The sequence below is a fragment of the Leptonotus elevatus genome, chromosome 3 (genome assembly GCF_054856555.1).
Source record: "Leptonotus elevatus isolate MCC_2025b chromosome 3, RoL_Lele_1.0, whole genome shotgun sequence".
In the NCBI taxonomy this organism is placed as follows: Eukaryota; Metazoa; Chordata; class Actinopteri; order Syngnathiformes; family Syngnathidae; genus Leptonotus; species Leptonotus elevatus.
Genome location: NC_141241.1, coordinates 24,834,861 through 24,862,817, shown reverse-complemented (window position 1 = coordinate 24,862,817; position 27,957 = coordinate 24,834,861). Strand labels below are relative to the sequence as shown.

Genomic DNA, 27,957 nt, shown 5'->3' with positions numbered 1-27,957 from the left:
ACAATAATAAAAACTTTTTCTTTTATAAAAATAATTCTGATTATTATCCATAAAGTAACTTTTTGAATTAATGCATGTGTTTAGATGTGAGATATTGATGATTGAGATTTCATACTGCCCAAGGCTTAAACGATACACAACAAATCTTTTGGCACCCTAAGACTTCACAATACTCAAAACTTTTTATTTTTATTTTATCAAAATAATTCTGATTATTATCCATAAAGTAACTTTTTCAATTAATGCATGTGTTTAGATGTGAGATATTATTCCCCTGCTTTTTACTGATTTTGTATTTTATTTTAACTAAGGTACTATTTCAGTACTGGTTTTGAGCTTCTTCCATAATCACCCGGTGCAGGCACTATATTACAAAGAAAAACAAAGCATTTCAATATGGTTTCATTTTAATTAAAACAAATGTGTCTTCAAAAGTCAAAGATTCGGTTAATTAAAAAAAAACTGGGCTCTGTACAATATAAGCATCTGCAAAAAAGCAACAGTCACTATAACTTAAGTTTGCTGGCAGAAACCTCTTTATGTTTCTTTTTTGTAGGCTGCGACTTTGCACTTTTGATCTGACTTTTGACTTGATCCTGCAGCTGAGAGAAGAAGGCTTGAGAAGAGCGCAGTGCTTTATCCTTTCCTTCATCCTAGAAACAAGAGCCACAAATATTATTCATATTTGTTAAATCTATTCAGTACTGTCAAATAATTCATTGTCATAATTACCAAACACAAATACATCATATAAACAAGTTTATCTGGATTACACAGTAAAGGTATACAATAGACTTGAACGTGTGCTGGCGATTTTTCTAGTCATTTTTTGTAGCAGATTATCATTTGTGGCACTTTTATATAGTATTACAGTTAAGTAGTACAAAGGACACCCACCTTGAGTATAGAAGCTTTGCCTCCTTTAGTGAGTTTCTTCAGGTCTTCTCTTGCTTGAGCTTTTGTTGGCTTTTTGTTCTCAACGGCCATACTGGCTTCTTTCAGCTTCTTTTTCTTTTCTTTCTCCTGGATTTTGAAATGTTTCACCTTCTTCTTAAGTCGTCTCTCGCGCTTCTTGTCTGTTGACGTCTTCTCAGAGTCACCCACGATATCACCAGCTTTGTTTTTCTCCTTTGGTTGGAAGAAGGCATTTTTAGACATTTTGCACCAGCCGCATAATTTTGGCTTACAAATGACCAAGTATTCCAAACCTTGATTTCCTCTGGTGCAAGCAGTGTAGCATCGCTGGCAGTGACTGGGGCCACTTCTTCCATTGTGATAGACGGCAGGTTAGAAACCACCTTCACCTCAGGCACAGACTGGAGGGACAAAAGAAATATGAACTGAGCGACACGTCTGAAACCGCAGAAAAGTCTTTGTAGCATAATTTTCTCATGTATTGCTACCCTTTTTCTGTACTGTACTGTGCTTCTTCCATGACAAGTGTGCCATACTTTTGTGGTTGAAAGAAAAATATTAAAACAGGACAGCACTGTATACTCTATGCGGAGTCTCAAAACCCGATGCAGGTTTTATGTGCGGTGCTCTATCACTTGGCGTGAGGTGAAGAGGTGGCAACTGTAATTTTTTCGTGATGGTCCACTTCAGTTACGTTCAGCCGCCTCGCCTGATGTGCAGCGGGCTTTGTAGCTATATACCTTTTACTGTTGTTGTATGTATGTTGTCAATTGTGTTTGTAATTGTGAACATTTGAACCTTTTAATTCTCCTGTCTCATGTTTTAATATGGCTGACTAACGCTGCATGCAAGGATGGTCGGAAGTCGGATATATCAGAGTTGTTTTTTTCCCAATTCCGACCTAAAAGCATTCGAGGCAAAAGTAAACAACCAAAATGGCGGATAGTGATAAATTGCTTTATATTTTGGTCCTCAAAACACATTTTGATCTCCAGCAAACTTGCATTCTTGCAATTTTGCTTCATTTATTGTTTGTATCTTATTTCATAAGCATTCCATACAGTTCAGTCTTTCATCGTATAATTTCATGCAGGGAGATAGCGGCATACTGTCACGTACGTTGTGTTACGTGAAGTTATGTTGAGTATTTATAAATGAAGAAAGCTATCTAGTTTTATACTCGAGTAAATTGTGTTTTACCATTCACGGTCTGTGTTTCCAAAGGGGTCACCACTGCAGTGTGACGCCACATTTTAGTCTGTAGGTGAAGTCGAGATAACCGCCCCCGGCTTTGCAAGTGGAAGTTCCCGTACACACTTCTTGGTTTGAACTCAGAAAAGTCTGACTTCCGACCATTCTCGAATGCAGCATAAGTCCCGGACATAACATTCATTAACAGCCATTGTCATTTAGTTACTATATCACAAAATTAGTTCAACTTTTTTGTCTGTCATGTAGAAAGTTAACAAACTTACTGGTTTAGGTGTGAAGTGGAAATTGGAGAGTGCATCCAATTTTAAGAAGAGTGCATCCATCAGTTTTTGTATTTCTACATGGGCTGGGTTTTCCTCTTCCTCTGTCTTTGCCTGAAATCATTATGAAGATGTCAGAAATGAAAAAAACAAAAACAAATGTGTTTTATCAAAAGTGTGAAAATGAGACAAAAGTCGAACCTGTGTCTGCTTGAGGTATTCCTGCTCATAAATTTCTGCTAGACTCTGCTTGCTCTTCTCGTGGTCTAACGTTAGTCTCTTCTTGTATTCAAACACCTCCTCTTTGGGCTTCTCCTTTCGGACCACATCGTCAAATGCCTGGGAGAAAGAAAAAATAAGTAAAAAAGGACTGCATTTTATAAGCAAGAACAACTTCAATGGTAGAACATTGGAAAACAACTGATTGTAATGTATACACAAACCTGGTCTTTAATTCTCTGTGTAATGATGTCTTCTAGATGCAGTGTGGTTTCCTCTGTGATAGCAGGAGCTGAGCGAACAGATCAAATCTTACAGTCAGAGAGATGCTTTTGATAATGATTTATCAGCACAGAGTGATTTTGTTTGGTACAGTTTTTTCTTCTTTTTGCATTAGGATGTGGGGTCCTAGTTTACAAAAGCATCAGAGAGACGTTTGTCACCAAAACAACATGGCCGAACAGAATGTTATGAGGAAGCAAATAAGTGCAGACGTTCCAGTGAACTGAGCGAAGGTGTTGCCTTGACACAGGGAAATAAGCTTGGAGACAGATTTCCCCCACCAACCATTGACCCGGGAGGAGAAGACTGCCTGGCCATTGATGACTACCCCTCCAGAGGCCATGAAAGCGTGTGCATCAAGGAAACAGAGCTTGCACTTAGGCTATACGTTCACATTGCAGCGCATGATGCAAAATTTTTATTTTTATTTATTTTTGTTAAATCCCATCTTTTCATGTGCAATATTTTTCAGAATATAAATCACACTTTTTTTTTTTTCCGGCTGCTCCTGAGACTAAATTACAGCTCAGATGGCCCCCCCCAAAGTCCCGTTCTCTAATGTGTTGACTTTATTTTGACAGCTGCAGCGACACCTTCTGGACAGTGGCGGTAATGCACCAAAAGTAATTGCCAACCGGCAAAAGGTAGATATGAAAGGGCACGGAGAAGCAGTTATACATTACCGACGTTTAAAGGACGCTAAAAGAAAGTCACAGTAATGCACTGAAAGTGTTTGCCAACCACCAGACAAAAGACGAAAAATAAATGAAAGCAAAGACGAGGCAGCTGTCATGGGAATGAATCGCTAGTTTAGCATGCAGCTTCTTTACGCCACAAGGCATAAGAGCGACTTTATTTCGTGTTTACTTTAGTTTACTCATTTTTGGCCCAGTTTCAGCCATGAATTTTCATTTTGGTGCATCTCTACCTGGGATGTAACGATATCATGATATGAACCTCACGGTAAGATAGTTATCACGCTATTGTGGGAAGGAAGGTGGTGATATTAAAAAAGGTCACGATATTGTAAAAGAAAAAAAGAAAAAAATAACTCATACTACAAAAAACAAACAAACAATATTGTGCTTTTGTACATAACAGTAATGCACATAAACATACAATCTCTAATAATACTTACTATTGGAGGCACTTACTTGCTAATGCACGCACATATTGACTCGGATCACAAGCATATTTAATTTCCCTTCATCTAACGATTAGCGTGGTTTTTAAACATAGAAGGGCCAAAACATGCCGTATGAAAATTAAACCGTACTAATAAATTAACCACCAGAGAGTTCTAGAACTGCACAAATGGAAATCAACCTGACTTTTTTTAACAGATGTGCTGCTTTTAATATTGTGATAAGACGACTACGATACTGTGGCAGTTTTAATATTGCGATATTACAATATTGCCGTTATCATTACATCCCTAGTACACAGTAGATGCAGCTCTTACGATTCCACCCACACATCCATGTGTTACCTACCCTTCCTAGATCCCTGCTCAAAGTCCAAATCTTCCTCAAGCATGCTGTTCTCCGGGCGGGTTTGCGCTGTCACCTCTCCAGACAGCTGCCACGGTTTTTCAGCAAGGGAGGCTTTCTCCAACTCCTCGATCTTCTGTGACATCTGCACACAGTAAGTGAAGCAGTTAAATACATGTATCCAATGTGATGAATGGTTAGCGGTATTGCCTGACTCGTTCTGTTGGTCATGGTAACCATGGTGCTGCAGGAAATAATCAAATTTCACTTTATTGCCCAGAATATTATTATTTATTTACTACAAATAATCATCCATGTTTATCTATCATTAGATGGTCAGAAGGTACAATTAACACAAAACATATAAATACTGTTGTGATATTTTTGGGATGATATGCTGTGATTGTTACCATAAAGGAAAAGGTGTGCCTGTGTATACTCGGACATCTTCAAAAGCTTACTTAATTCTTGAACTCAAGACAGCAGTCTGACTACAACTATGTTATTTAATGCATTAACTCCCCCACCCCCTTAAAGGTAAGTACTACAATTACCTTTTCTTGAATTTTCTCATGCGATGACTTGGATTGAGATTTTTTTGAGATTGGCCTTTTTCCTCCGAAAATATCCTCAAGGTCCTCCCCTTCACTGTCTTCGTCTCCAGAAAGGTTGAAGGTGACCTTTTTATGAGCGGCGTTTGCTTGGCTCATGTCTCCATTCCTTGTAAAAGGCAGATAAGAAATATATTGTGACAAACGCTTGAAATTTTAAAGGCCGAAAGAAAAAAAATACAATCATCAGTCTTACTCTGTGTCAAAGTTGTTGCCAGGATCATCATCATCATCATCATCATCATCATCATCATCATCATCTACTTCTTTTCCATCTTCCTCCTCACTATCCAACTGCTCGTCTGCATCAGCGGTAGCCTCTTCGGCAGCACTAAAGTAGTCCTTGTACTTCAGGTCTCTGGAGCTCTTCTCCTGTTGATATAAATAATAATTTTAAAATAATATTGCATGAGATCCTAAATCATAATGCACAGATGTCACAATACCGTACGTACAGTGTTTTTCTTTAGCTTTCTGCTCGAGATCATTTCAAGGTCAAAATTTTCGTCCTCATCTGAGGGCAGGTCCTGAAAATAATCCACATCATTTTCATCGTCCTCCTTTCCTTCTTGCTTGTCCATGTCATCAAGAAAAGACTCCATTTCTGACAACTTGAAGAATTTATCGTCAACTTCCGAGGGAACGCTCTTCATTATGGATTGTTCCTCTGCAGGCTTCCTCTTTTGTTTCTCACGCTTCTCCAGAGCATCCACATCAAAATCTAAATCAGAGTCCTCATCTGTGTAATCTTCTGCTTCACAGATAGCCATTTTCGTCAACCTACCATCTTGCCTCTTTTCGGCTTCTTCATCCATATTTTCATCGGGATCTCCTTCTTTCTCATCCCCAGTCCCTTCATCTATCTCTTCTTCTTCTTCTTCCTCCTCCTCCAGTATTGCTAATGTTTCATCAGACAAAGCCTCATCAACTGCATTTGTCAAGTGTTTTAGTACAGCGGAGTTCTGCAGCTCCAGCTCCTGCCAGATTTGCTCTTCATCAAAGTTTTCCACCACCAGCTGAAAAAGCGGGCTGCCTTTATATTCTGCTGGCTCCTGGGCTTTGTGGAGGTCATAAAGGGTTTTGGTGAGAGATGTAAAGTCTGCTGCCACGGCATCTTGAAGGCTGCAACAATAAAAACACAGAGCCATTGCATGTTATTAGAAACTGGAATTTGTTGTGTGAATCTTCCAGTACACTAAATAAAAATTCACATAAGAAACATTTTGGGGGCACTGCACCACAACACATAAGGAAATAATGTAGACATGAAGATGAATTAATGCAAACTTTCACATTGCAAAATACAAAAACAACAACAAGTGATTAAGCAACAAAATATCACAATAATATTTACTAGGTATTGCAAGATATTTGATAGGTATTTCACAATGACATGTATATATTTTGGCATTATAAATGCATAGCACAGAAAGTAGCTCAATTAATCAGATTTTTTTTTTTATAGGCTACTGTGCCACAACATAACCGCATCAGTAATCAGTAACTGCCAGCTCTTTAGTTACTGTATTGTATTATAATCGACTATATTATTCCATTCATGAACACTTCAGCACAAGTGCCACTATGAAGCTATTTGCAGTTAGCTTAAGCTAACAGTTAGCTAGCTCGCTAGACCACCAAAATGCAACACTGAAACAAGTTTTCTTATAAAAGCACAGCCATGCGTAGGAATAACACTTGCCTCAGAAAGTTATCTGGATGCTGTGTGTTGACGTTAAGTTTATCCAAACACTCTTCTAATGTACCACATTCGTCTGTTTTAGCCATCGTTGCTCATACATGTGAGAATATCGGTGACGGTGTCGCACATAAATAGGCTCTGGGAGAAACATTTCAATTTATTTTTGTTCCGTTCAGTAGCTGGCGTTCAAACATGGCGTCCGCTTTCCTGAAGGTTGCAGGTTGGTTTTTATATATGACATGATTGTGTATATAGGCAATTTTTAACCATTGTTATTTCTTAAATATTAAGCTAGATGTGAACGGTTGGTCATGCGATGTGTACTGCATCAAACTGGTTTGAGCGACAAAATTATTACGTAGTGATAACCGCGTCAACGATGCAAAATATATATATTTTAAATTGTTGAAGTTGTTTGTCGGCCACAAAAGGCACTTTAAACCTTTAACTAGTATTCAATGTTTTCAGCAGGTAATTAATCATCGTAACTTGTTTGCTGCTAATTACTTACTAAGGAAGTTGCTGTCAAGAGAAGTCATCATAAATGAAGCGTACAGGGGTTGTTTGTTTGTTTTTAAGAGACTGGCTAGGTTACTTTGATCAGATTTATGTTGAAACAAGTTGTTTAACTTATCAATGCTTTTAAAAAAATCTTTATGCAACATGTCTTTTTAACAGAAACATTTAAGAGCTGATCAACAAACCACAATTTAAATTGGACAAACCAATACTATATTCATCTCAGCCTCTTGTCCTGGTGTGTGTGTGTGTGTGTGTGTGTGTGTGTGTGTGTGTGTGTGTGTGTGTGTGTGTGTGTGTGTGTGTGTGTGTGTGTGTGTGTGTGTGTGTGTGTGTGTGTTTTTAAGTATCCAGTCTTTCAAGATATTCTCATCTCACACTCCTGAGAGCGCATTCGACATCATCATCCCTGCATCAGGGCATCCCTGGGGTACTGTGGAACCTGGGCAAGCTGAACCATATTGCCATTGCTGTCCCAGATATGGACAAAGCCACAGCCCTGTATCGAGACGTCCTTGGGGCCACAGTGAGTGAAAAAGTGCCTCTGCCAGAGCATGGCGTCTACACAGTGTTTGTGGAGCTCGGCAACACAAAGCTAGAGCTTCTCCATCCTCTTGGGGAGAAGAGCCCAATTTCTGGATTCTTGCAAAAGAACAAAGCTGGCGGAATGCACCACATTTGTATTGAGGTGAGCACAAGAACAGGGGTACTTTGTTATACTACCTTCTTACAGGCTTAAAGCATGTCATGCTGTACACAACAGCAAGTTGTTGCATTTATTTTACTCAAATTAGACATGGTTATGATGGTGTTCACGATGTACTACTCAGAAATAGTTAGGGATATTTGACTTAAGGGTTAAATTTCAGGACTATCCTAAACTGAAGGATAATTTTTACAGATTAACTTTATTTAACATTCTCTAAACTTCCAACTGTTCAGTGTTAACCGGTAAAGGTTATACTGTATTGTATTTTAGGTTCATTTTAAATTTTAAGACTAAAGCTGAATATCTCTAACTTTTTGTTATTGCTGCAGATGTCTAACCTGTCAAAGAAAGAACTTTACTGTATGTATACATTTACCTCAGTAATACTGAAATCCTGATATCATGCTTTTTGTCAATGTTTGTGCATTCTCAAAAAATGTCTGCCAGTTTAGAACTTTTTATTAAACCACTTAATAGTGTACATTGTTAATTAACTGATTAACATCACACTATCAATTTTGAAATGTTTCCATATGTTGCAGGTTGACGACATCAACGCTGCGATCAAAGACCTGAAAGCAAAGAACATCAGAACTCTTGCGGCAGAGCCACGAATAGGAGCGCATGGGAAACCAGTGATGTTTCTTCATCCCAAAGACTGTGATGGTGTATTAGTGGAACTTGAGGAAGCGTGAAGAAAGTCGAGCACGTTTTATGTTGATCCTTCAGGAAATAGCACAAGCTTGCATTGGCCATGACATTTCTGTGTGTTGTTATCAAACTGCATAAAAGTTACGAGTGGAATCAACATCCTGTTGTGTGTATAGATGATGGCCTTAAAAGTTCCTTGATATTCAGAATTGTGCATTGCTATCAATTTACACAACTTGTCAAAGTTTGTGGCTCTTGCAGCATTACAATGTATCTGGAATTTATGTGTACATGTAAATATTGAGCTGTACTGAAGGACGGACATGGTTAAAATACTAGTCTACTTACTGTGTAATGTAACCAGAATTTATATTACGAAAGTATATATTAAATGAAGAGTTGTTTTTAATAGTAGAGCACCATGTAAAATGGTCATTTTAAATTGTGGCCTATGTGTGTGCAGCCTGTGATATCAATCTAGTTTTAAGTCAGATTCTGAATCCAGACCAAAGGTTAATGAATTGGATTTGCATTGGTAACGTTTAGGCCAAAGGTAGGCAAGTTCGGTCCTAGAGAGCTGCAATCCTGCATGTTTTTGATGTCACAGCTGAGAGGCTCCTGCAGAACGTAATGAGCTGCTGATTTGAAACACCTGGGTTGGAGGCAAGAGACACCGAAAACATGCATGCGGCTCTTTTGGACCGAACTTGCCTATCCCTGGTTTAGGTTAATAGTTCAACGCATTAGAGTAATTGTTCATATTTCATCGTGATTTACGGTACGGGTTCCCTATATTTTCTTGAGCAGTAGGGATGGGAATCTTTGAATGTCTCACGATTAGATTTTTGGGTGTGCGATTCAATTCAGAATCTATTTTTGATTAAGAATGATTTTTTTTATTCAAAAATGATTTCATTGACAAGGATTTTTGCTTCAATCTATAGATGTGCAAGGAATTGTAGTGATCTACTACAGTCTGACTCGCTAATGCTAATTAGCGCGCTACTCGCAGTACTTTTATCACTCAAAAGAATGGCTCCACGCTGAAAAAAAAAAACCTTTTATAGGAATAACTTGAACGTGACTTTTTCCTTCTACTCTCTAATGTGGCTACAACTTAACAGTGCATTAGACCGCGTGGAACCACACTGCTCCTCAGTGGCCAAACCAGGTTACAACATGAACGCCGTTCCAAATAAAAGCAAGACAAGATAATTTAAATAAAATTGATTTTGGGACATTTAAAATAAATCCTGAATCGTACTAAATGAGAAGCGATTTCTTTGGCACATCCCTATTGAGCATTTGATTATGCAACCAAGTGAATTCATGGTTAAGGACCTTTGTTGGAATTCCCAGGCATTTAAAATGTCACCTCTAAGTGTGATGACACTGTGCTGCTTGTTGGGAAGCCATCAATGTTAATAGTTTAGAAACTATATATAAAAAAAATATATAAAAATAAAGAGCAATGATGATGACATTTCCAAATGAACAATAGAGCTCTTTAAAAAAAAAAAAAAAAAAGTTAATAGTTTAGAAACTGACTATTCTAAAAATGGTGAGTTACATGTAAAATAGCAACGGTTTTCATTAAGGAAGTGAAATACTGCACATCTGGCATGTTGGTTAGGTAGCCTTGTTAAAGGTTTTTCCCCCCAGTTTCTTTACAGGAAACACAAAAAAAGGTGACAAATCATCTTTCAGGTGGTTTATTTGGTCGATCGACAGCTCAAAGTAATAAACATTCGTCAAGAATACCAATACCACAATGGGTAGGTGGGGGTACAGCAAGCCATGTCATAGCTCACTGTTCTGCGAGCACAAGTTCTTCATGAGAGGACACATTACCAAATTACTAACATACTGGCCACTAGCATCAAGATGGATTCACATTTTCAAACAAAGCAAGACAAATGAAGCAATCGGGAGGGAATTAGCTGCTTTCCTTGCCCAAAGTATGTTTGTCAAACAAGTACTCTGCCATGCCATTCTGCGGAGCACCCATGCGGCGCAGGTTAGTCACCCAGTCTCCCAGCTCTTTGATGGACTTCACCTGTTCGTCCAGGTAGTGGGTCTCAATGAAATCGCACATCTGAAACATTAAATCATCATGTTTACATATAAAGAGGTTTCTGCTGTGCATCAAACAGCCCACATTCAACTCTAATATTAACATCTTTAGGAACAGAATTTAAAACTCACATGTGGGTCATTGTGATCGGTGCACAGCTTGTGCAAGTCCAGAAGCGACTGGTTGACGCTTTTTTCAAGCTGCAAGGCACATTCAAGAGCCTCGACGCCACTGCCCCACTCATCCCGTTCCGGCTTCTGCATCACAAAGCAGGACAAGACAACAATGATGTATTTTATATTGAACATGAGGCCGCTGTCCTGAGGCAGAGAGCAAGTACATTTTCAGTCAAGTTAATCATGAGTTTGCAGTTTAACGCTTTACTTCAGTTTTGGGGCTTGTTTGTGAGTCTAGATAAAGATAAGCAGCACTAAACACCCACACCCTCAGTATCTTCATTCGCCCTGTGCTGCCCTCCCCCACATGGTCCTTGTGATAAAATAAACATAGTTGTGATAAAATAAACATAGCATTGAATTAAGCGCACCCCAGAAGTGATGAGGGGGAGGAATATGAAACATGAATCAATACCCTGACATCTTGAAGGAAGATCCTCCCACCCCGCTGGTTCTGGAGTTTCATGAGCTTCTCAGCATGCTCGCGCTCCTCGTGCGACTGGCCACGGAAGAACTTGGCAAAATTGTGTAAAGCCTGGTCATCCCGGTCAAAGTAGTAACCCTATGAACAGGAATAGAAGAATGGTGAGGCCTGAGCTACTTATTAACTTTCAGTAAAGTAGTTTGCCACCAATATTAAACAACCAAAATGGGGGGGGGACAAGACTTTCAAAAGCCAGTTTTATTTAGTGCATCATGTTGCACAGTAACTTTGTAAAGGTAGTCTTGCATATGTCCAACAAGGCATCTACTCTTGCCAGCTGGACACTGGCTTTGTATTTTGAGGGCAGGTGGCAAACCTTATCTAAAATGCACTTCAACCTTTGTTAAATTACATTGCCACCAAAGAATAAGGCCAAAGTTTGCACATTTGATGTGTTTGCTGGTACCAGGTGTGCATTAAAAAAAATGCTTAGGTCTCTGGAATTGCGCCAGTTGATTATGGAGTGCCTTCATCTTCATGCTGAATCAATCACATTTGATTAGCTCCCATGAGGCACACAGACTCACCATTGAAAGGTAGACATAGGAGGCATAAAGCTCCAGGTTGATCTGCCTGTTGATTGCAGCCTCGCAGTCCTGGTGGAAGTTCTGTCTCACTTGGGAAGTCATTGTTCTGAAATGCGCAAGAAATTATTCTTTGAGCCGGAAAACTAAAGGAAAAAAAAGTGAGACACAAAAGGTCTGAAATTTTAATTCCCCATCAACATCCCTTTATTTCTCCTTGTCTAAAAAAATAAATAGGGTATTGCATTTTAATTATAAATAAGAAAAACGTCGTCGACAGGGAGCGCACGATGTGGAAATAAACAAGCTCGCAGTGAGGCCTAGACTGCGCAAAGGCCTCATTTAACGACCTATAAACAACATCCTTGGCGAAGACGTAGGTCGAGAACAAACACACACCAATTACAAGAAATGAAGTAGAAGTGTTCTTACCTTACGTGTGAGCGGCCTTTGTTTGCAAAAAGATCGAAACTATGTTCAAATGACGTGCGTAGTTACCAAACAAACAGGCTAGCTTGCCAGAGAAAGCGATTTGGATAGCAAAGTTAACCACAGCTGTTGAGTTTTTTTGTTGGTCAAATCTTGTTCTTTTGGTCTTAGTGATGAAATAAAGACAGATGAAAGGTTGCCGTTCAAGCACTGTTGAAGCAGGTAACCTTCACTGTCCGCTACCGAGACGTGACTGATGTGACTGAGCTTTTCAGCTTTAGCGTCATCCGGAGGGGGCGCGAAAAATGACGTGATTGGCCCTCCGCTTAAAGGGTGGAACCGAGGAGCCGCTGTGACGTTGTTTGTCCCAATCGTATGATTATGTTCTTGTTCTTTTTCTCGACTACGAGTTTATGACATGTGCTTTCTGCTTGCTCTTAAATTTGCAGAGGTGGCAGAAGTACTCAAGCTCAGTATGCAAGTAGAATGAATTACAGCCACTTATATTAAAATAAATAAATACATGAAAAAAGACTGTTAAAAGTAGAGAAAATGAGTCAGCTCCTTTACTTCAATAAAAGCAAAAAAATAAAAATTACCCAAAAAATCCGTACTTTTAAGTAAAAAAGTAAAAATGAACGTTTCCAATAGATATCGTGATTCTCTGCCGTTGCTGCCTGGTTACGTCCATGTTGCTGCTGTCCCTGTAAGAGCCCAAAATCTATGCAGCACGGAGGCCAGATTGCCTCAAAACTGTGAAGCAGATTTGCTAACCTAACCACTTGACTACAATGCTGCCACCTGTTACACATAATGTACAGTTGTGTTCATGGGTTATGTAAATTTATGAGCACGTACTGTAACAGTACAAAAGTTAAACATCTCTTGATGACACAAACATGCTCTGGATCAACACCAAAATTGACATGATGCACATCTATGTTCAAGCTACTTAAACCTCTGAAAATATCAAAACAACTACAGTATTTTGGATTTTATTGGCATTAAGCCCTTTTATCACCATACAGTATAGATAGGGGACAGAGAAAAAAAGAGAAAACAATGCTGACAAGAGCAAAGTTGGATCACTGTGGATTCAATAAGACGGTGGTGGAACATCATGTTAATGCGGTATAGAAGATAAGACAATTGCAAATTAATGTTTTATTATGCTGTGGTTTCTGTTGTCTTAAGCTTATTGTGATAGCATAGTCACAAAGTTAGCTGGTACCTAACAGCTTGGATATCAAAAGCAAAATTCAGAAAAATTATCATTTGATCATGCTTTAGGTGAAACTGGTCAGTGTCACACAAAAAAGGCTGGGGACCACAAATCAGAATATTTGTTTATGTTCAAGTCAAGTTGTTTAATAATTGTAAATTACAACTTTGCATTATGTTCCTGGTTGATTTAATGACATAATTGGTAATAATTGATTTTGGAAAGGTTTGCAAAACAACATCAAGCCACTAGAAAATTTTGTCTCAGTCTACTCTAAGGTACTTGAATCAATCGGCTTGTTCAGCTTGACCTTGAGAAACAAATGTGCCGTACTCAAGTGTCTCCCCTCGACCCCACAATCTGTCAAGGGTCCATACATACCCTGAGGTTGTTTTGATTGGAAAAACACTGCACAAGTGAGAGAGAGAGAGAGAGAGAGAGAGAGAGAGAGAGAGAGAGAGAGAGAGAGAGAGAGAGAGAGAGAGAGAGAGAGAGAGAGAGAGAGAGAGAACAATGAAGCGAAACCCCAACTCCATTATGTTCCTCTTTCTGTAAACTGCTACTAAACTAAAGAGTCCAAATTAGCTGATTAGATCAAGTACATAATTGACAAATAAGGGTTTTGCTGAAGACAACTTACTGACTCAAGACCTGTGTACTTTTCCAGTACGGTCACAGTACAATTTGGCATGACGAAACAGTTTATGACTCACCACAAGGACATGACTACTTGTCATTCATACCTATTGGGAAATATAATAAGTTCCTATGAACAAAGTTAATGTGTGTTGTCCTCATAATTAGGTATCACAATTCATAGGTCCCGATTTGATTAGATACAGATTAATCACGATATGAATCTATAAGTCGATAATTGCGATTTTCCCCCCCAAAATGTTTTGAAAATACTTAATGTAACACTTATATTGATATTGTTTGACTCCTCTCGATGGCACTCTTGGTTTAAATGGGCAGGCTAGCTAGCTAGCTAAACAGCTAATTAGACAGACAGACAGACAGACAAATGAAGCTTTATGAAGCACCTGTGATATTTTTTTACTCCTCTAGATGGCACTCTTGGTTTAAAAGCTAACCTCAAGTAAGATGTTTTGTTGAATATTTCCATCAAAATTGATGTATAAAAATGGATTTGGCCGCATATTGAATCGATATTGCGATATATCGCCGAAAATATTTTTTTAAACACCCCTAATATATATATATGAGAGAATTTCCTGCACTTGAGAGTCACCATAATTACCACCTCCTTCTGTCACCCCCGTTTTCCTTAATGTCTCCTTCTTTAGCTTTCTCTCAGGCCCATATCTTCCACACCGTATTAGCATGATGTTCCACCGACTCCTCTTCCTGGCACTCCTCACATAAGCCTGTTTCGTGTTTTCCTATAGTGTTATTGAATCCACAATTATCCAATTTTACCCTTGTCAGCATTGCTTAATATTTTCTCTGCCCACTATCTATACACAATTAACTTTAATATTCTTTTAAATCCTATACAAATGTCTTCCTTTTCTTTCTCTGTCTCCATCTTTCCTGTTACATTTGAATGATTTTGCACCATACAACACTCTCTAATGGACTAATATCCATTTCTACCTGCCTTTTCTCCAAAGCCCCCTTAGCCAATGTACCCACACTCTCATTCTCCTTTCACCCCTACAAGTTACAGGAAGTCCTCCAAATTTTACGTGCACTCCTTGATTTGGAACTAGTGGCTGATTGAAGATCTTCATATAAAATATTTTTTGAATGGAATGATCGTAAGCGTTTTAATACAGTTGCTGAATCCGAACATATAAACTTTTAACTTGTCTTTCTCCACCCACCTTAGTGCTAATGTTTCCTCTTATACTGTTTTTTTTTTTATTGAAGTTACATTTTTACATTTCTTAAATCTTTTACTGTAAATGTTACTGTAAATCTTATTCTCTGTTCTTTCTTTCCTTAATTCAATTTATTTTGTTCTTTTGTTTAGATAGATTTCATTGTCTATCTAGAATCTTTTTTGTTCAAATTTGATATGACCCTTTGAGTATGGAGTAGAATCTTTAATAAGCCATTTCGGCTTCATTCTCTCCTTGCACTGTTTTTAAATTGTGCTAAATAAATAAAATAAATTGGAGAAAAAAGAACACCCCCAACATTTCCAGCGTAAACTCACAAATTATCAGTTGCACGTTTACTACCAATGGGTTTTTGTCTTACTGCCACCCCAAATCCAGTAACTCCTGACCCTGACTTCTTTGACCCTGATCATCTTAGTTAGTTTAAGATATTTTAGGAATTTGAAACTTCCCTGGATGTGCTATCATGGGGCCTAAATAGCTGACAAGAATATTGAGAAACTTTGTACAGCCAAGAAGAAAAAGTGGTTTTCTTAGCCAATCACAAATCAGGACTTTACATATTCATGGTCTCACAAATGCCAGAAATAGGACACATAACTAAATACAGTATTTACTTTCACAAAAATCTACAGGAAAAGTAGTGTGGCATTTTAGACTACAGGTCATATGTTTGAGCTTAATTGACATATTTCTGTTCTTCAGCAAGCTGTTCTGCAAATTTAACCTACAAAATATCATTGACCCTGACGTGATTTGAACACGCAACCTTCTGATCTGGAGTCAGACGCGCTACCGTTGCGCCACAGAGTCTAGCTTATACTCACCCTCTTTTTTTTTAAACGGCCAAAAGTGAACTTGGCTGTTGGCTGTGTAGACGTCAATGGTTTATTTGAAGACACGTCAGTAATTTTCAGGAAGTGAACCAACACCCCGAAATAAAACCCTGATGGCTTTTGATCTGTCGCGTTTAGTTCCAAATATAGACTCTTGAAATTAATGTTTGCCGCACTACTTTAAAAATTCAAGGATGTCTTACTACCACCTTCTGGACAGAAGTGTAACATATACTTAATGAAGTCATTATGAATCTCCAAACATGTTTTACGCAATCAGATACTTAAATTATCCCAAGGATGTAATACTACTATAAATAGCACTATCATGTCACGAAAATGAAAAAGATCAAATCTTTTTTAATTAGCTGGAGATTTTCACAAGTGAAAAGGACCTTGAACTTCCTGCCTCCTGTGACATTTTTCTTGAATATTTACAATACAATACATGTATTCTATCCATATCTATTCCTCTTACAGTAGGGTCGTGGGCATGCTGGAGCCTATGCCAGCAGATTAGTTTGGTAGGGTACATGGTCGTCAGCCAATAAGGACGCACACATTGACCATAAACACATTTCAGAAGAAGCCCAGAATTGGGCTTGATCCAAGGTTCAGACCCAAGACCTTGATTATGACCGCACTGGTAAAATACTTTATTTTGGGTAGAAATAGAAACATTATTTATCCCACAATTATGACCACAAAATAATTAAAGAATGAACCGTTAAATTGTGCTCCCAAACAATTAAATTGCCCTAAGATTCTTAACTACCCTGCAGCGTAGTTTCACTGTCTGTAGTTTGCACACTTACAGTAGTGTTCCCTTGCTATAACGCAGTTCACTTCTCGCAGCATCGCAGATTTTTTTGGGGTGCTATTTTGTATCCATTTTTGAAGCTTTGAACATTGAGAATGTTTAAAACGAGAGAAATGTGAGTAAATGTAAATGCCTCGATGAGAAAAGCGTAAAAACTGTGTGTTAAGGGATTTTAGAGCCCTAAAACATATATAATAAATGTAAAACAAAGCTAACTACTTTGTGGAGTTTATTTATTGCGGGTATTTTTTTGGAACCTAAACCCAGCGGAAAACTAGGGAACACTATTATAATTTTAACCCACAATTTTGACACAGGCATCTTTTTGTGATGCAATTTATATACAACAGAATAAAAACAAGAGGATTTTTGAAAACATTTTTTTTATTCCATACAGAGTGCTTAGTCAAAAAGACCGAATCCCATGTCGTCATCGGATTCTTCAGACTCTTCCTTCTTCTCTTCCTTCTTCTTCTTTTCTTCAGCTGAAAAGGCAAACAATTTGGTGAGTCTTCTCAAATGTATTTTAGGTTATAATTTTAGAAACTACATTTTGATTTTTGCTGTGATTACGCGAGCCACCTAAAACTTAAGTGAACTGGGTAGATAGCGAACATGAAATGACAGAGCCAAAGCTCTTAGTGTCAAGAGCCACACGAGGTGGCAATCTTTGACGCTCACCTGCAGCAGGGGCAGCGGCGGCTCCTGAACTAGCAACTGCAGAGGTGGCGACTGCTACAGCACCGCCCGCTGGCATGCTGGCCAGTTTGCCCACACCTGAAGAGACAAGACAATAATTGCACCATCTGTTAAAACTGAGGATGGGGGTGACTTTTGCAGAGGTAGAGAAGTAGGCAAAAAAAACAAACAAACAGTCAAAACACCTTTAGTTGAAGGTGGAACAAAAAACAAAAAAATCACTGTTGTAACATCACAGCTGTTAGAGAGTGTCTGGGGGACGTTTTTGGACGATTCAAATGGTTGAATCAGCATCCGCAAAGAGGTGAACCTCGCCGCATCTTTGCTTGTGAATGACTGAGCAATTCAGGGAAGCTCCTTTTACATCGATCATGGCACCCACCTGCTCCCAATTAGCCTGTTCACCTGTAAGATGTTCTAAACAGGTGTTTGCTGAGCGTTTCTTAACTTTCTCAGTCTTTTTTTGCCACCTGCCCCAGCTTTTTGGGAATGTGTTGCAGCCATAAAATTCCAAGTTAATGATTATTTGCTAAAACAAAGTAAATAAGTTTGAATATTAAATATATTGTCTTTGTAATGTGTTAAATTAAATATATGTTGAACATAGTTAGCAAATTATTGTATTGTGCTTTTATTTATGTTTAACAGAACATCTCAACTTCATTGGAATTGGGTTTGTATATCACAATGTTTTTCCCGCTATCGATGTATATTTTACAAGTTTCGAAATGCCACAATGACATGAAATATTGACACTCACCTGCAGCAATCACATCATTCACTTTCTTGCCTTTGAGCTGAGAGAGGACCTGTCAAAGTCAATGACATTCGTGAGTGCCACTCAAGTAAAAACATGTAGCATAAATACAAAGGGAATTCTTAAGCACCCAAACAGGTACCTTTTCCAAACGGGTATCATCAGCCTCAATGCCGACACTTTCCAGGATCTTCTTGATGTGTTTAGCATCTGGATTTTCATTGCCACCAAGGGCAGAAAGCAGGTAAGCAGCAACGTAACGCATTCTGTAAAACACATTTTAGGGTCACTTTAACATGTAATGTAACTAGGCTTTTAAGTACTCTTATTTATGCTTGAGGTTTTAATCACAGGAACGAGCTTTAAAATAGTGATTGGCTGTCAAGCTCTTTCGGGAGGTTGTTTGAATGCTAAGTTAATGGCAACCGACGATGTTAGGAATTTCCCACAACGTAGTAAAGCCAAACCAATATTTAGTTTACCTCCTTGACTACCTACTTAAATATTCGTGCAGTCGACAATTTTCCCATCACTCACAAACTGGATAACTTATCGAAATTTGTCACTCTCACAGGCGATGCATGTTTCTAGCAGTGGGCTACCATGTGGCGGTTCTCTTCCGTACCGCCCTGAACAAGTTTTAAACATTCACTTAATCAAAACTCGTTGTAATCATCCTGTCTTTTCTTAACCGCTTATTAACTGTACCGCGTGGTTCATTTGACCACTTATAAAAGCAATAAAATGTCTTTAAAAGGCCACTCACTTGAGCAAAAAAGGCGAACGCGTGTCCACTGGTAGGTTAGCACAAACGGAAAGGAAGTGACGTCAGACAACCAAAACGGATGCGCACTCATTTCTTCTTCGTTTTGTTTAGCAACAGGTCAAGCGCCACCTGCTGTATTATCTTACCATGTGTATGATCCATCTATGTAAGGGTGTGTTGATTTTTAATTGAATTAAATATATCCTGTGGTAGGTCTAGACAGTTTTACCTGGAATAGTGAAGGGTTGGCAGCTTGGGTAGTAGCTTACCTTTTTTTGTTCGTTTTTTCTTTTTTAAATCAATATTGAACAACTGTTTCAAACTTACACATCTGGATCAAAGACAAATATATACAAAAATTAAGGCTTTTGTTATAGCACAGTACACAATTCTATGAGGAACCAGTATACAATGAAAATAAAATACAATTTAAAAAATTAGAAAATGCATTTAAATAGGAATGTAAAAAAGTTTATACAAAGTAGGCGTCTTCTTTATGTTTCTGATTTTCATTTGAGCTGGGAAGTATTTGATAGATGGCGTCGGAAAGTTAGGTTCATATTTGTTCATTATTTTGTACTTTCTTTCTTTCTTCTGTCCTTTATGGATTTTTTTATTTTAAGAAATAAAATTAAATATTAAAAAAAGCTATGGCTTTTGAGTTCACATAACACATATTTGTCAATTATACAAATAAGTTGAATAGCATTCCTATTTTTAATTATAGCTTACCTGACTGGTCATCCTGGGATGATAAACATAAAAAGCACAGGTGGCATGGTAAGATGCAATTATTTCCTTCAAAATGGGGGCGAGGAAGTGGTCGGAGTGGGAGTGAATTCTAAATTTGATTTTAATTACCCACTTAGTAAACTGGTAATTAAAACGTTAACACACAGAAATATCCTATCACTAATAATGTGGCTTTAATAATGCTTTCTCATTTACTTGCAGTCTTCCAAATAAATCAACATACGCACATGAAATGTTGCAGGTCTCTGCTGTGCAAAAATGTATGTGGCTCTTGATTTTAGCGTTAAATAACACTTGTCATGACAGTTCAAAAGAAGTGTCAAACAACCGGGATTGTGAGAAAATCGAATGGAAAAATCTCAATTAAATCAGTCATTTATTTAGCTTTCACTTTTATTACTACAGTTTACATTCCACATGAACACAACATAGTAAATAAAAAGAACACAACCATTACACAATCTAAAGGTATAGTAAATAACCTTAACAAGCACAACTAAAATATTTCAAAACATTATCAAAAGCTTCCCCTATGTTGCAAGTTTGCTTTTGGAATTTGAGAGCGCACAAAGACCAGTTGAGATTCAGAAGGGAGCGTTGGCGTAGGCCAGTTTGTCTGCAAGTACTGACATCCAATTTGCTGTCCGAATACAGCCTTGCTACGTACTCAACACAGACACACTCACATTGCCCCAAGATTTTTTTTTCTTAGCAAAAACACTTACAAAAATTGAGAAAAATATCAAAAGAAAGCCATTATAAAAAATACTCTTGACTGTCCCAATAGGAAGATTCCGCAAAATGGCTAGAGTTGAGTTGACTCACAACATTTTTCAACGACGTCAGATGGCAGTCAGTGACATTCAGTGTGTTAAAATGCACGTGAGCAGGAAATTTAACATGCTTCTGCTGTGGGATAAAAACATACAAGCTTAACTATTTCAATATTCTACCAACTATAATATGTACATGGAATGGTGTGCCACCAAAACAGAACAAGGAGACTGGAGCTTAAAAAAAAATTGTAGAGGTGAAGCCCCTGAAATTCTCAAAAAGTTTTGTTACTCAAATATATTTCATTGTGCCTGTTGAATGAATTATTCATATTCAACTTTGCACAGCCGTGGACACATTCTAGATTGACATTCTACAAACTGTTTTGCAGCAATCGAGGACAATATCCCCTATTTTAAAAAATACTTTGCATAGATTTGTGTGTACATTTTGATTTTGTGTAGCCGCCAGTCAGACTTTTGTATTTATTTGAACCGATTTCCAAATAAGCGCCATGGTTATTTGCACTACATGGGGAAATCAAAATAACAAGTAACATCATCCGACTTGTTACAATCATTTTTCTTCACTGGAAAAACAAGGCAGTGCTTCGGAATAATTAGCTTGTGTTTGGTATTCCACTCGTAAATAAGAAAACAGCTGTTTGGTTAAAAGGGTACACTACTGTAAGTAATCATGGTAGCACGAAGACTTCTTTATGGAAACAATCAATAGTTGCTAACATGACAGGTCATGGAGGAATTATCTGAGAATTATACAAAAACTACAGATGTTGCATTTGTACACGAGTGTATTACAGACATGGATTATTCATTGGATGGCGAAAACACGAAAGGTCAAAACCATGAAGAATTCTCTGTGGAACTTTGTGTTGTGAAGCTAAGCTCCTTATAGTACTGTGTGATAATAAATAAGTGTAAATAAATATGTTAATATTCTGAAGACGTTGCAGTGTGTTATCATATTTGTTGCATGATCAAAGTCAAATTGTTTATGCTTGAAAATAAACTTTTGAGGAGTTTGTTGCAGCATGGCACACCAAACCTCAAGACTGCTAATCCACGCTATAAAACCTTTTCCTAGTCTTTACTGATAAATATCTGCTTCTTTCAGTTTGCACATTTATATTTTAAGAACTATAACGAACTATCAGTGGAAACAAAAGAGGAAAAAACACACCCAGTGAAGTCGCAAACATTCCTCGTTAAAGGAGTTTTGTACTAGTAAGTACCATTCAAACGGCCAATTCCCAAAATAATGCACATGTGAGTTAGCTATGCTGACAATTGTGAGCTGAAGCAAAAACTTTCCTAAATGAACACGCTGTCTCCAAAATAGCAAAACGTTCAATGATGAGGCCTATAAGTGTTTCCACCGCTTTTGCACCACGAGTAGCTCTAACACTTGACAACTCACCTGGTGGGAACAAAATGTTTCTAAAACCTTATCGAAAGACAAAGTCAGACATTTTGAATGGATGTGATTCTATCCAGGCAGGTTTTCAATTACATGACCATTGTAATAGAAAATAAAAGCCTGAATCTGTTGCCCCAATTACGGAGATGGCTGGCGAGTGGCAATGTGCGCCGATGCCATGGCTGTGGTTGTCCAGAACACAAACATGTTTAAACGCTGCTGAAAAGGGCAGAAACTAAGACCAACATATATACTTTAGTGTGGATTAACTTAAAACTTTCTGAGTGTGTCGGTTAGAATGTTTTTGAGTTGGGATATAAGAAAGAGAGCAGAACAGATGGCCTGAAGGCTGAAGGAGGAGAGCCATAAGAACTGGCGTCGACATGACACAACCCTACTGGGGATAGTTGTTCTGCTGCCGACGCTTTGCCGACCTCATTTTCTCAAAACGCGACTCCATCTCTTCGAGGACTTTGGGGGTGTACCTCACTACCAGCTTCACAGTGCCCTGAGCTGCTTTAAGTAGTTCCACAGCTTTCTCGTGGTGCTCACCTTCCACACTCTGTAGGGGCACAACATATCACAAGTCTGACTGCACTAACAGTTGTTCTATTGCAACAAATGTGACAAAATGAATGGCAAAGCTGAGAAAAAGGAAGGAGACTTTTAAAAAGAGAACTCACCACGCCGTTGACAGAGAGAAGCTGATCACCTCTCTTCAAGCCACCGTGTCGGTCGGCGATGCCTCCTGGGATGATCCGTGAGATGTAAATTGGAGAGTTTTGCTCCTTTCCGCCCATTATGTTGAAGCCCAGGCCTTCTTCTGTTTTGGGAAGTTCCACCACACGTGGGTGCGAGTGTCCCTCACTTGCTGCAAAAGCTGCCACGGTCGCCTATACAATTAAAGTGTCCTTTTTAATACTTGAAATATATTGTAACACAGTGACCGTATGATTGTACCTTTGCTGTAGCATTTGCTCTGACTTCAGGACTGCTGTTAATGTCCACTGTCTCGTACACATGCTCATAAACCTGTGGAGACAAATCAGCCAAAAGTCAAAACCTGCACTACATATAGTGGACCCTCCAATGAAAAATGACAAAAGTTGGTGTTCAAACAAAAAGTTTCTGGGAAAATATGACTAAAGTGTATAAACAAAACTCCAAATCATCATCATGCGCGATGTCACACAAGACACATTTTGTGAGGTGCCTTCAATTAATATTTACACTGTACAAAGCGACTTAAAACATTGCCTGTATGATTAATAAAGGTTTTATGATGGCAACAGTTTGAGCCGAGAACTAATTAATATTTGTTCACTTTAATTAGTGACACGAAACAGATTATGTTCGACGGAGGTGGTTCCACTGTAATCAACACGAGGAGGAACAAGGCAAACTAAACCCAAACAACTGAATTATTCAAAACCATCACAGTGCAAGTGTCTCTTACTTCTCTGACAGCATTGCAGAATTCACTCTGTAAGACCCGCTGCAGGGCCTGCAGCTTCTGAGGAGGAACCTCCCCTGTCCTTTGGAGCTTGTCAAGCAGTTCAATGGCACGGTTAATATCTATCAACAAACAAAGCACATTACCCATAAAAAAAAAAGGCTTTGAGAAAACTAAGTCCCACAGTATGGAAGTTGCATTTCTTTGAAGAAGAAGGAAGAAAAACCCTTGTTTTCCTGAGTAATTTATTTGTGTTAGTTTTTTTTAATTGTTTGTTTATCAGAGTGATTTTCCCCCCATATATATTTCTGACTATTATTTTTGGTTTATCATAATAATTTCTCCTATTTTCCTGAGTAAATTTTTTCTGTTTTCCAGAATACTATAATTCGTACTTCAGGGGGAAAACTGTGTAAAAATAGGGCCCCCGCCCCCCCAATAAAATACAACAAAAAACAAAGAATAGATGGCGGCAGCGCCTCAAAGTGACTGCAATACACTTTCGTAAGATCATGTTTGATTACGAGCTCTCACTAAAGAAATGCATACATAACTTTGGATGCGCTCTAATCTCAGGAAAGAATATATTCCAAATACAAATTCAAACAAATGTAAAATAAAAAAGGGGGGCGGAACATAAAAGGGAAAAATATACCAAAAAGCATTTAAAAAACAAACAAACTACAACCCAAAAATAGAATTACTCCCCAAACCATAAAAAAATCAGACAAACAGAAAACGAAATGCCTATCAAAATATTAATTACTGTACTCATTAGTTTTTTTGCTTTTCCCCTAAGCGAATTTAATATGCTTTTGCTTTGGCTGAATTGTATCAAATATCTTTCAAATGATAACGTATGGAGCAGCTTTTGCGATTGCACTACAGGCACTGCTAACAACGGCTAATGTCGGTTTTTCATGGCTAGAAAGCCACAGGGATCTTACAGTCTCCATGTTGGAATCCACTGATACAATTATTAATATTGTTTTCTGTTTTACATATATATTCTTCAAAGTGTTTTTTGATTTTAGTTAGATGAATATAACTGTGGTAGAATGTGGTCTGTTTTCCCCCTAAGGAAGTGAGGTGTCGGAATCCACACAGCAGGTATGCAGGAATCTCTGGAGCCAGCTCTCCCGAGGTCAATAGTTTATCTAGGAAGCCAATTGTATACCTCATGTTTGTTAAGGACTGGAAGAACTCAATAGGAGTTGGCCAGATTGTATCTCACTCTGCTGACAGGACAAGATCAAAAGGGGGGCCTGGTAGAGGGAGAGGGGGGCCCAGTGTGGCCCACATCCCGAAGGAAGAGATAAGAGAGGGGTGTGTAGAATTGGGGTGACAGGAAATATCACATGCTGAGAAAGGGCCGAATGGTCAAATGAGGGGGAGGGAACCATATGTATATATGCACGCATGAACTTTGTAAAGAACACATCTGTGGGTGAGCTGCGATGATTGAGCAGTACTACAGGTGACTTTCAGAATCTGAAATAAAGCTGGCAAACTTGTTCACAGATTTCAACTTTGAATTTATTTGAACACGCAGAAATCAAGGAAATGATTTCCAACACCACCTAACCATCATTTTTGTTATTATATTACCGCAGCAGCATGCATGTAAAAACTTGTCATTACACATAAACGGAGCCGGCATTTACCCGACGTTCGCTAATTAGCTACGATACTATGTAAAATGACGGACGGTATTTATATTAAAACTGAAGCAACATTATCGGCTACCAAAACAGATAGAATGAATTGCTGACATTACACCTACTGCGAAGTACAGTACTATAATGTCTACCTCGACGTGGTTTTAAGCGATAGCGTGTGCACTGGGCTAACGCTAGTTTTCGGTGAGATGTTGCCATCGACACATTTCGAAGCTACACTAGCTAGCCAATTAACTTTACCTCTCTCCAGACGTACGGGCTCCCCAAGTGACGCCATTTTCCTACCGAGACGCTGTTTGATGTCACGCGGATATTACGTTGAATTGCAGCTCTGGGAAACTAAAATGAGTAATCCTTGCTGACGTTACGTGCTCTCAACCGAGACGATAAATCAGATTAGCTAAATTAGCAGGCTAGGCTAGTGGCCTGTGTCATGGTGCGTTCAGATGGCACGGGAAAAAAGAGTTGCTATTCCAAAAATCTAATTTAATAATAAAGGATACAACAGAGTAAGTGACAATAACTATGTTTATTTTGCAGTTCAGATAATATTAGGATTAATTGATGAACTTTTAATACCTCTTTACCTACTAAATGTGAATTACCACTTTATGAACGCCCCAATCCTCGGTTGCAAAAGTACAGTATCAGTAGTTCTCAAACTATTTTACACTGATGATCACCACTTATAACAATACTCCAAGTAGCCTACTACCATCGTGACCGACATTAAAATACAGACACAGAACGCAAATATCTGAGAGCTTGTGTGTGTGAATATCTCAAAACAGCGTGATGTTTGTCTCAAAAATAAATGCGCGTGCGCGACGATCCCCAAGCGCCCTTTCGACAAATTGCAAGCAGAAGTCATGGAAAATTCACACACAAAATTTTAAAAAACATGTGAAAATCGGGGACATATTTGTGGATCTGAAAAACACATGGGAAAATCAAGAAAATGTTTGTGGATCTGAAAAACACATGTGAAAATGACGAATATGGTTGTGGATCTGAAAAACCCGTAAAAATCGCGAAAACGTTTGTGTATCTGAAAAACATGTGAAAATCACGGATGTATTTGTGAATCTCAAAAACACATGTGAAAATCACAAATTTATATGTGTGGATATTTTTGAGACACATATCTCCCCATACACTACACACTCGCACCCATCGACGTGAACGCGCAACCGAGGGGCACAAGGGCAGAAGCGCAAGCAACCGGAAACAGCGCGGTAAGTTAGGAAACAATGTTAGCAAACTTACCTTTAGTATGTAAATTGCAGAGGTTAAATGAGACGAAAATCTTGAAACCCTTTTCAACATCACTCTGAGGAGTTCTGCTGCAGAGCAGGACAATTCTTCATACCTCATTCACAGGAACTTTGGATATTTCCATCCAGCACAGCCAACCACTGGTTCCCATGCCACTGATTCATTCGCCCAAGTCCTTCATGGCCCATTTAGTTTTAGGCGTAGGAATCTTGAACAAAACTACTTTCATCATTACTATGTTCATATTTATCTTACTCATCTATAAATATATGTACATAATCTGTATTTCAAGATATTTTATTTATTTCCCCCGACGTTCTTCTTGAGTGGTGGGGCCAGGGCGGCTCCTTAGTGCCCTCTATTGGCCAGCTGCCACAACAACATCATGGATTGATCAATATAATGTGATCTGTGCTCAAGACTGGGATGGATGGTATCCCCTTCAAGTTACCAGCTGAATTATAAGTTTTAAATTGCTTTTAATATTGAGCAGAACTGCCTGTTATTAGATTGCAAACCTGCCTTGGTCTGTTTTACTTAAAAGTGAAATATTTTCCCCACATACCAGCAAACTATCATGGTCAATTTTGACATATTCATTTAAAAGCTGCACTGAGCCTCTCTGTACTTCTGTTCAAGGGATTATTGGACCACATCCTGTCTGTGGGAGATCTGACGCTTTCAAGGCTTTAGCTGATGAATCTGAACTGTCCCTGAGGGATTTGCATCATTAAAGTTTTTCATTGTATAGTGATTACATTAACTAATATAGCTGCATGATTCATTTCAAACAGCTGCAAAACTGCTGCTACAGCAATATCATTTACAGTGTGTCCTATGATTGTACCTGTTGTTGGACATTTATTTTAAAAGGATTATCATCAAAATATACATACATTGGTCATCATTACCTTTTGAGTGGCGGCGTGAATCCTTCCTCAGATTTAAATGGAAAACAGATTTCATGTTGGTTCATGGTGCAAATCCACATTTTCTTCAACAGCTTCAAGGCAAGTTCCAAACTTCTTGAGGGATTCCACTTACCTTTAAACAACTGACCTAATATGTACAATTGGGTTACTTTTGCTTAGTGTATAAGCATCCACTTGTTTAAATTGTGAACAAAGTGTCAGTTTGAATGTATGAAAGACGTTGAAAGAAGTTTCATAAGTTGCTGAAAAGAATAAAGCTGTGGCAACCTTTCACTTCTGAAAGCAGACAAGTCGGTTTCCTTAGATCTTTGTGACTGTACAACTCCATGAATGCCCCGATGAATGATCTTTTATTGGAAGACAGCAGGATGGGATTCAGGAATATTGAACTGAATGTGCACAGATGTCTGGGGTGGGTGAAGCCTTCAAGTA

General features: G+C 38.4%; 5 protein-coding genes and 1 non-coding gene across 7 annotated transcripts; 1 reads left to right on the top strand and 5 right to left on the bottom strand.

Moving 5' to 3' along the window:
- Positions 1-398: 398 nt before the first annotated feature.
- Positions 399-6,837, bottom strand: mphosph10 (M-phase phosphoprotein 10 (U3 small nucleolar ribonucleoprotein)). The gene is made up of 11 exons (XM_086070969.1): positions 6,692-6,837; positions 5,445-6,111; positions 5,186-5,361; positions 4,933-5,098; positions 4,382-4,523; positions 2,831-2,898; positions 2,589-2,726; positions 2,391-2,501; positions 1,209-1,316; positions 898-1,128; positions 399-653 (listed from the first exon to the last, which is right to left on the bottom strand). The coding sequence occupies exons 1-11, from the start codon at positions 6,775-6,777 to the stop codon at positions 507-509; spliced, it is 2,040 nt and encodes a 679-aa protein (XP_085927095.1). The 5' UTR covers positions 6,778-6,837; the 3' UTR covers positions 399-506.
- A 16-nt stretch (positions 6,838-6,853) lies between these two features.
- mcee (methylmalonyl CoA epimerase) lies at positions 6,854-8,984 on the top strand. Its single transcript, XM_086070972.1, has 3 exons — positions 6,854-6,911; positions 7,558-7,898; positions 8,462-8,984. Exons 1-3 carry the CDS (start codon positions 6,884-6,886, stop codon positions 8,612-8,614), a joined length of 522 nt encoding a protein of 173 aa, XP_085927098.1. The 5' UTR covers positions 6,854-6,883; the 3' UTR covers positions 8,615-8,984.
- A 1,282-nt stretch (positions 8,985-10,266) lies between these two features.
- On the bottom strand, positions 10,267-12,541 carry fth1a (ferritin, heavy polypeptide 1a). Its single transcript, XM_086071887.1, has 5 exons — positions 12,261-12,541; positions 11,832-11,937; positions 11,236-11,382; positions 10,776-10,901; positions 10,267-10,665 (listed from the first exon to the last, which is right to left on the bottom strand). Exons 2-5 carry the CDS (start codon positions 11,931-11,933, stop codon positions 10,507-10,509), a joined length of 534 nt encoding a protein of 177 aa, XP_085928013.1. The 5' UTR covers positions 11,934-11,937; positions 12,261-12,541; the 3' UTR covers positions 10,267-10,506.
- Positions 12,542-16,085: 3,544 nt separating this feature from the next.
- Positions 16,086-16,157, bottom strand: trnaw-cca (transfer RNA tryptophan (anticodon CCA)). The gene has a single exon. It is a non-coding gene; the product is annotated as a tRNA-Trp (tRNA).
- A 1,209-nt stretch (positions 16,158-17,366) lies between these two features.
- On the bottom strand, positions 17,367-19,319 carry LOC147177516 (large ribosomal subunit protein P2-like). The gene is made up of 5 exons (XM_086071271.1): positions 19,223-19,319; positions 18,599-18,722; positions 18,460-18,508; positions 17,682-17,777; positions 17,367-17,485 (listed from the first exon to the last, which is right to left on the bottom strand). Exons 2-5 carry the CDS (start codon positions 18,719-18,721, stop codon positions 17,403-17,405), a joined length of 351 nt encoding a protein of 116 aa, XP_085927397.1. The 5' UTR covers position 18,722; positions 19,223-19,319; the 3' UTR covers positions 17,367-17,402.
- Positions 19,320-20,334: 1,015 nt separating this feature from the next.
- Positions 20,335-25,769, bottom strand: lin7c (lin-7 homolog C (C. elegans)). Of its 2 annotated transcripts, none has more exons than XM_086072023.1 (5): positions 25,559-25,769; positions 23,643-23,761; positions 23,147-23,218; positions 22,870-23,079; positions 20,335-22,748 (listed from the first exon to the last, which is right to left on the bottom strand). In XM_086072023.1, the coding sequence occupies exons 1-5, from the start codon at positions 25,593-25,595 to the stop codon at positions 22,581-22,583; spliced, it is 606 nt and encodes a 201-aa protein (XP_085928149.1). In that variant the 5' UTR covers positions 25,596-25,769; the 3' UTR covers positions 20,335-22,580. The 2 variants fall into 2 exon arrangements, with proteins under 2 accessions (XP_085928149.1, XP_085928148.1); XM_086072022.1 differs by lacking the exon at positions 25,559-25,769 and adding an exon at positions 25,450-25,529.
- Positions 25,770-27,957: the final 2,188 nt, after the last annotated feature.

Coding starts and splice junctions, on each gene's coding strand:
- mphosph10 (XM_086070969.1), bottom strand. CDS start 6,777: ATGGCTAAAACAGACGAATGTGGTACATTAGAAGAGTGTTTGGATAAA. Junction 2,502..2,588: donor AATACCTCAAGCAGACACAG/GTTCGACTTTTG, acceptor TAATGATTTCAG/GCAAAGACAGAGGAAGAGGA. Junction 654..897: donor GCAAAGCTTCTATACTCAAG/GTGGGTGTCCTT, acceptor TCTTGTTTCTAG/GATGAAGGAAAGGATAAAGC.
- mcee (XM_086070972.1), top strand. CDS start 6,884: ATGGCGTCCGCTTTCCTGAAGGTTGCAG. Junction 6,912..7,557: donor CGCTTTCCTGAAGGTTGCAG/GTTGGTTTTTAT, acceptor TGTGTTTTTAAG/TATCCAGTCTTTCAAGATAT. Junction 7,899..8,461: donor TGCACCACATTTGTATTGAG/GTGAGCACAAGA, acceptor CATATGTTGCAG/GTTGACGACATCAACGCTGC.
- fth1a (XM_086071887.1), bottom strand. CDS start 11,933: ATGACTTCCCAAGTGAGACAGAACTTCCACCAGGACTGCGAGGCTGCA. Junction 10,902..11,235: donor TCTTCCTTCAAGATGTCAGG/GTATTGATTCAT, acceptor TTTGTGATGCAG/AAGCCGGAACGGGATGAGTG. Junction 10,666..10,775: donor CCGATCACAATGACCCACAT/GTGAGTTTTAAA, acceptor TTAATGTTTCAG/ATGTGCGATTTCATTGAGAC.
- LOC147177516 (XM_086071271.1), bottom strand. CDS start 18,721: ATGCGTTACGTTGCTGCTTACCTGCTTTCTGCCCTTGGTGGCAATGAA. Junction 18,509..18,598: donor ATGATACCCGTTTGGAAAAG/GTACCTGTTTGG, acceptor TGACTTTGACAG/GTCCTCTCTCAGCTCAAAGG. Junction 17,486..17,681: donor CGCCGCTGCCCCTGCTGCAG/GTGAGCGTCAAA, acceptor TTGCCTTTTCAG/CTGAAGAAAAGAAGAAGAAG.
- lin7c (XM_086072022.1), bottom strand. CDS start 25,516: ATGGCAACATCTCACCGAAAACTAGCGTTAGCCCAGTGCACACGCTAT. Junction 23,762..25,449: donor TCGCTTAAAACCACGTCGAG/GTAGACATTATA, acceptor GTTTGTTGATAG/ATATTAACCGTGCCATTGAA. Junction 23,080..23,146: donor GAGCAAATGCTACAGCAAAG/GTACAATCATAC, acceptor TTAATTGTATAG/GCGACCGTGGCAGCTTTTGC.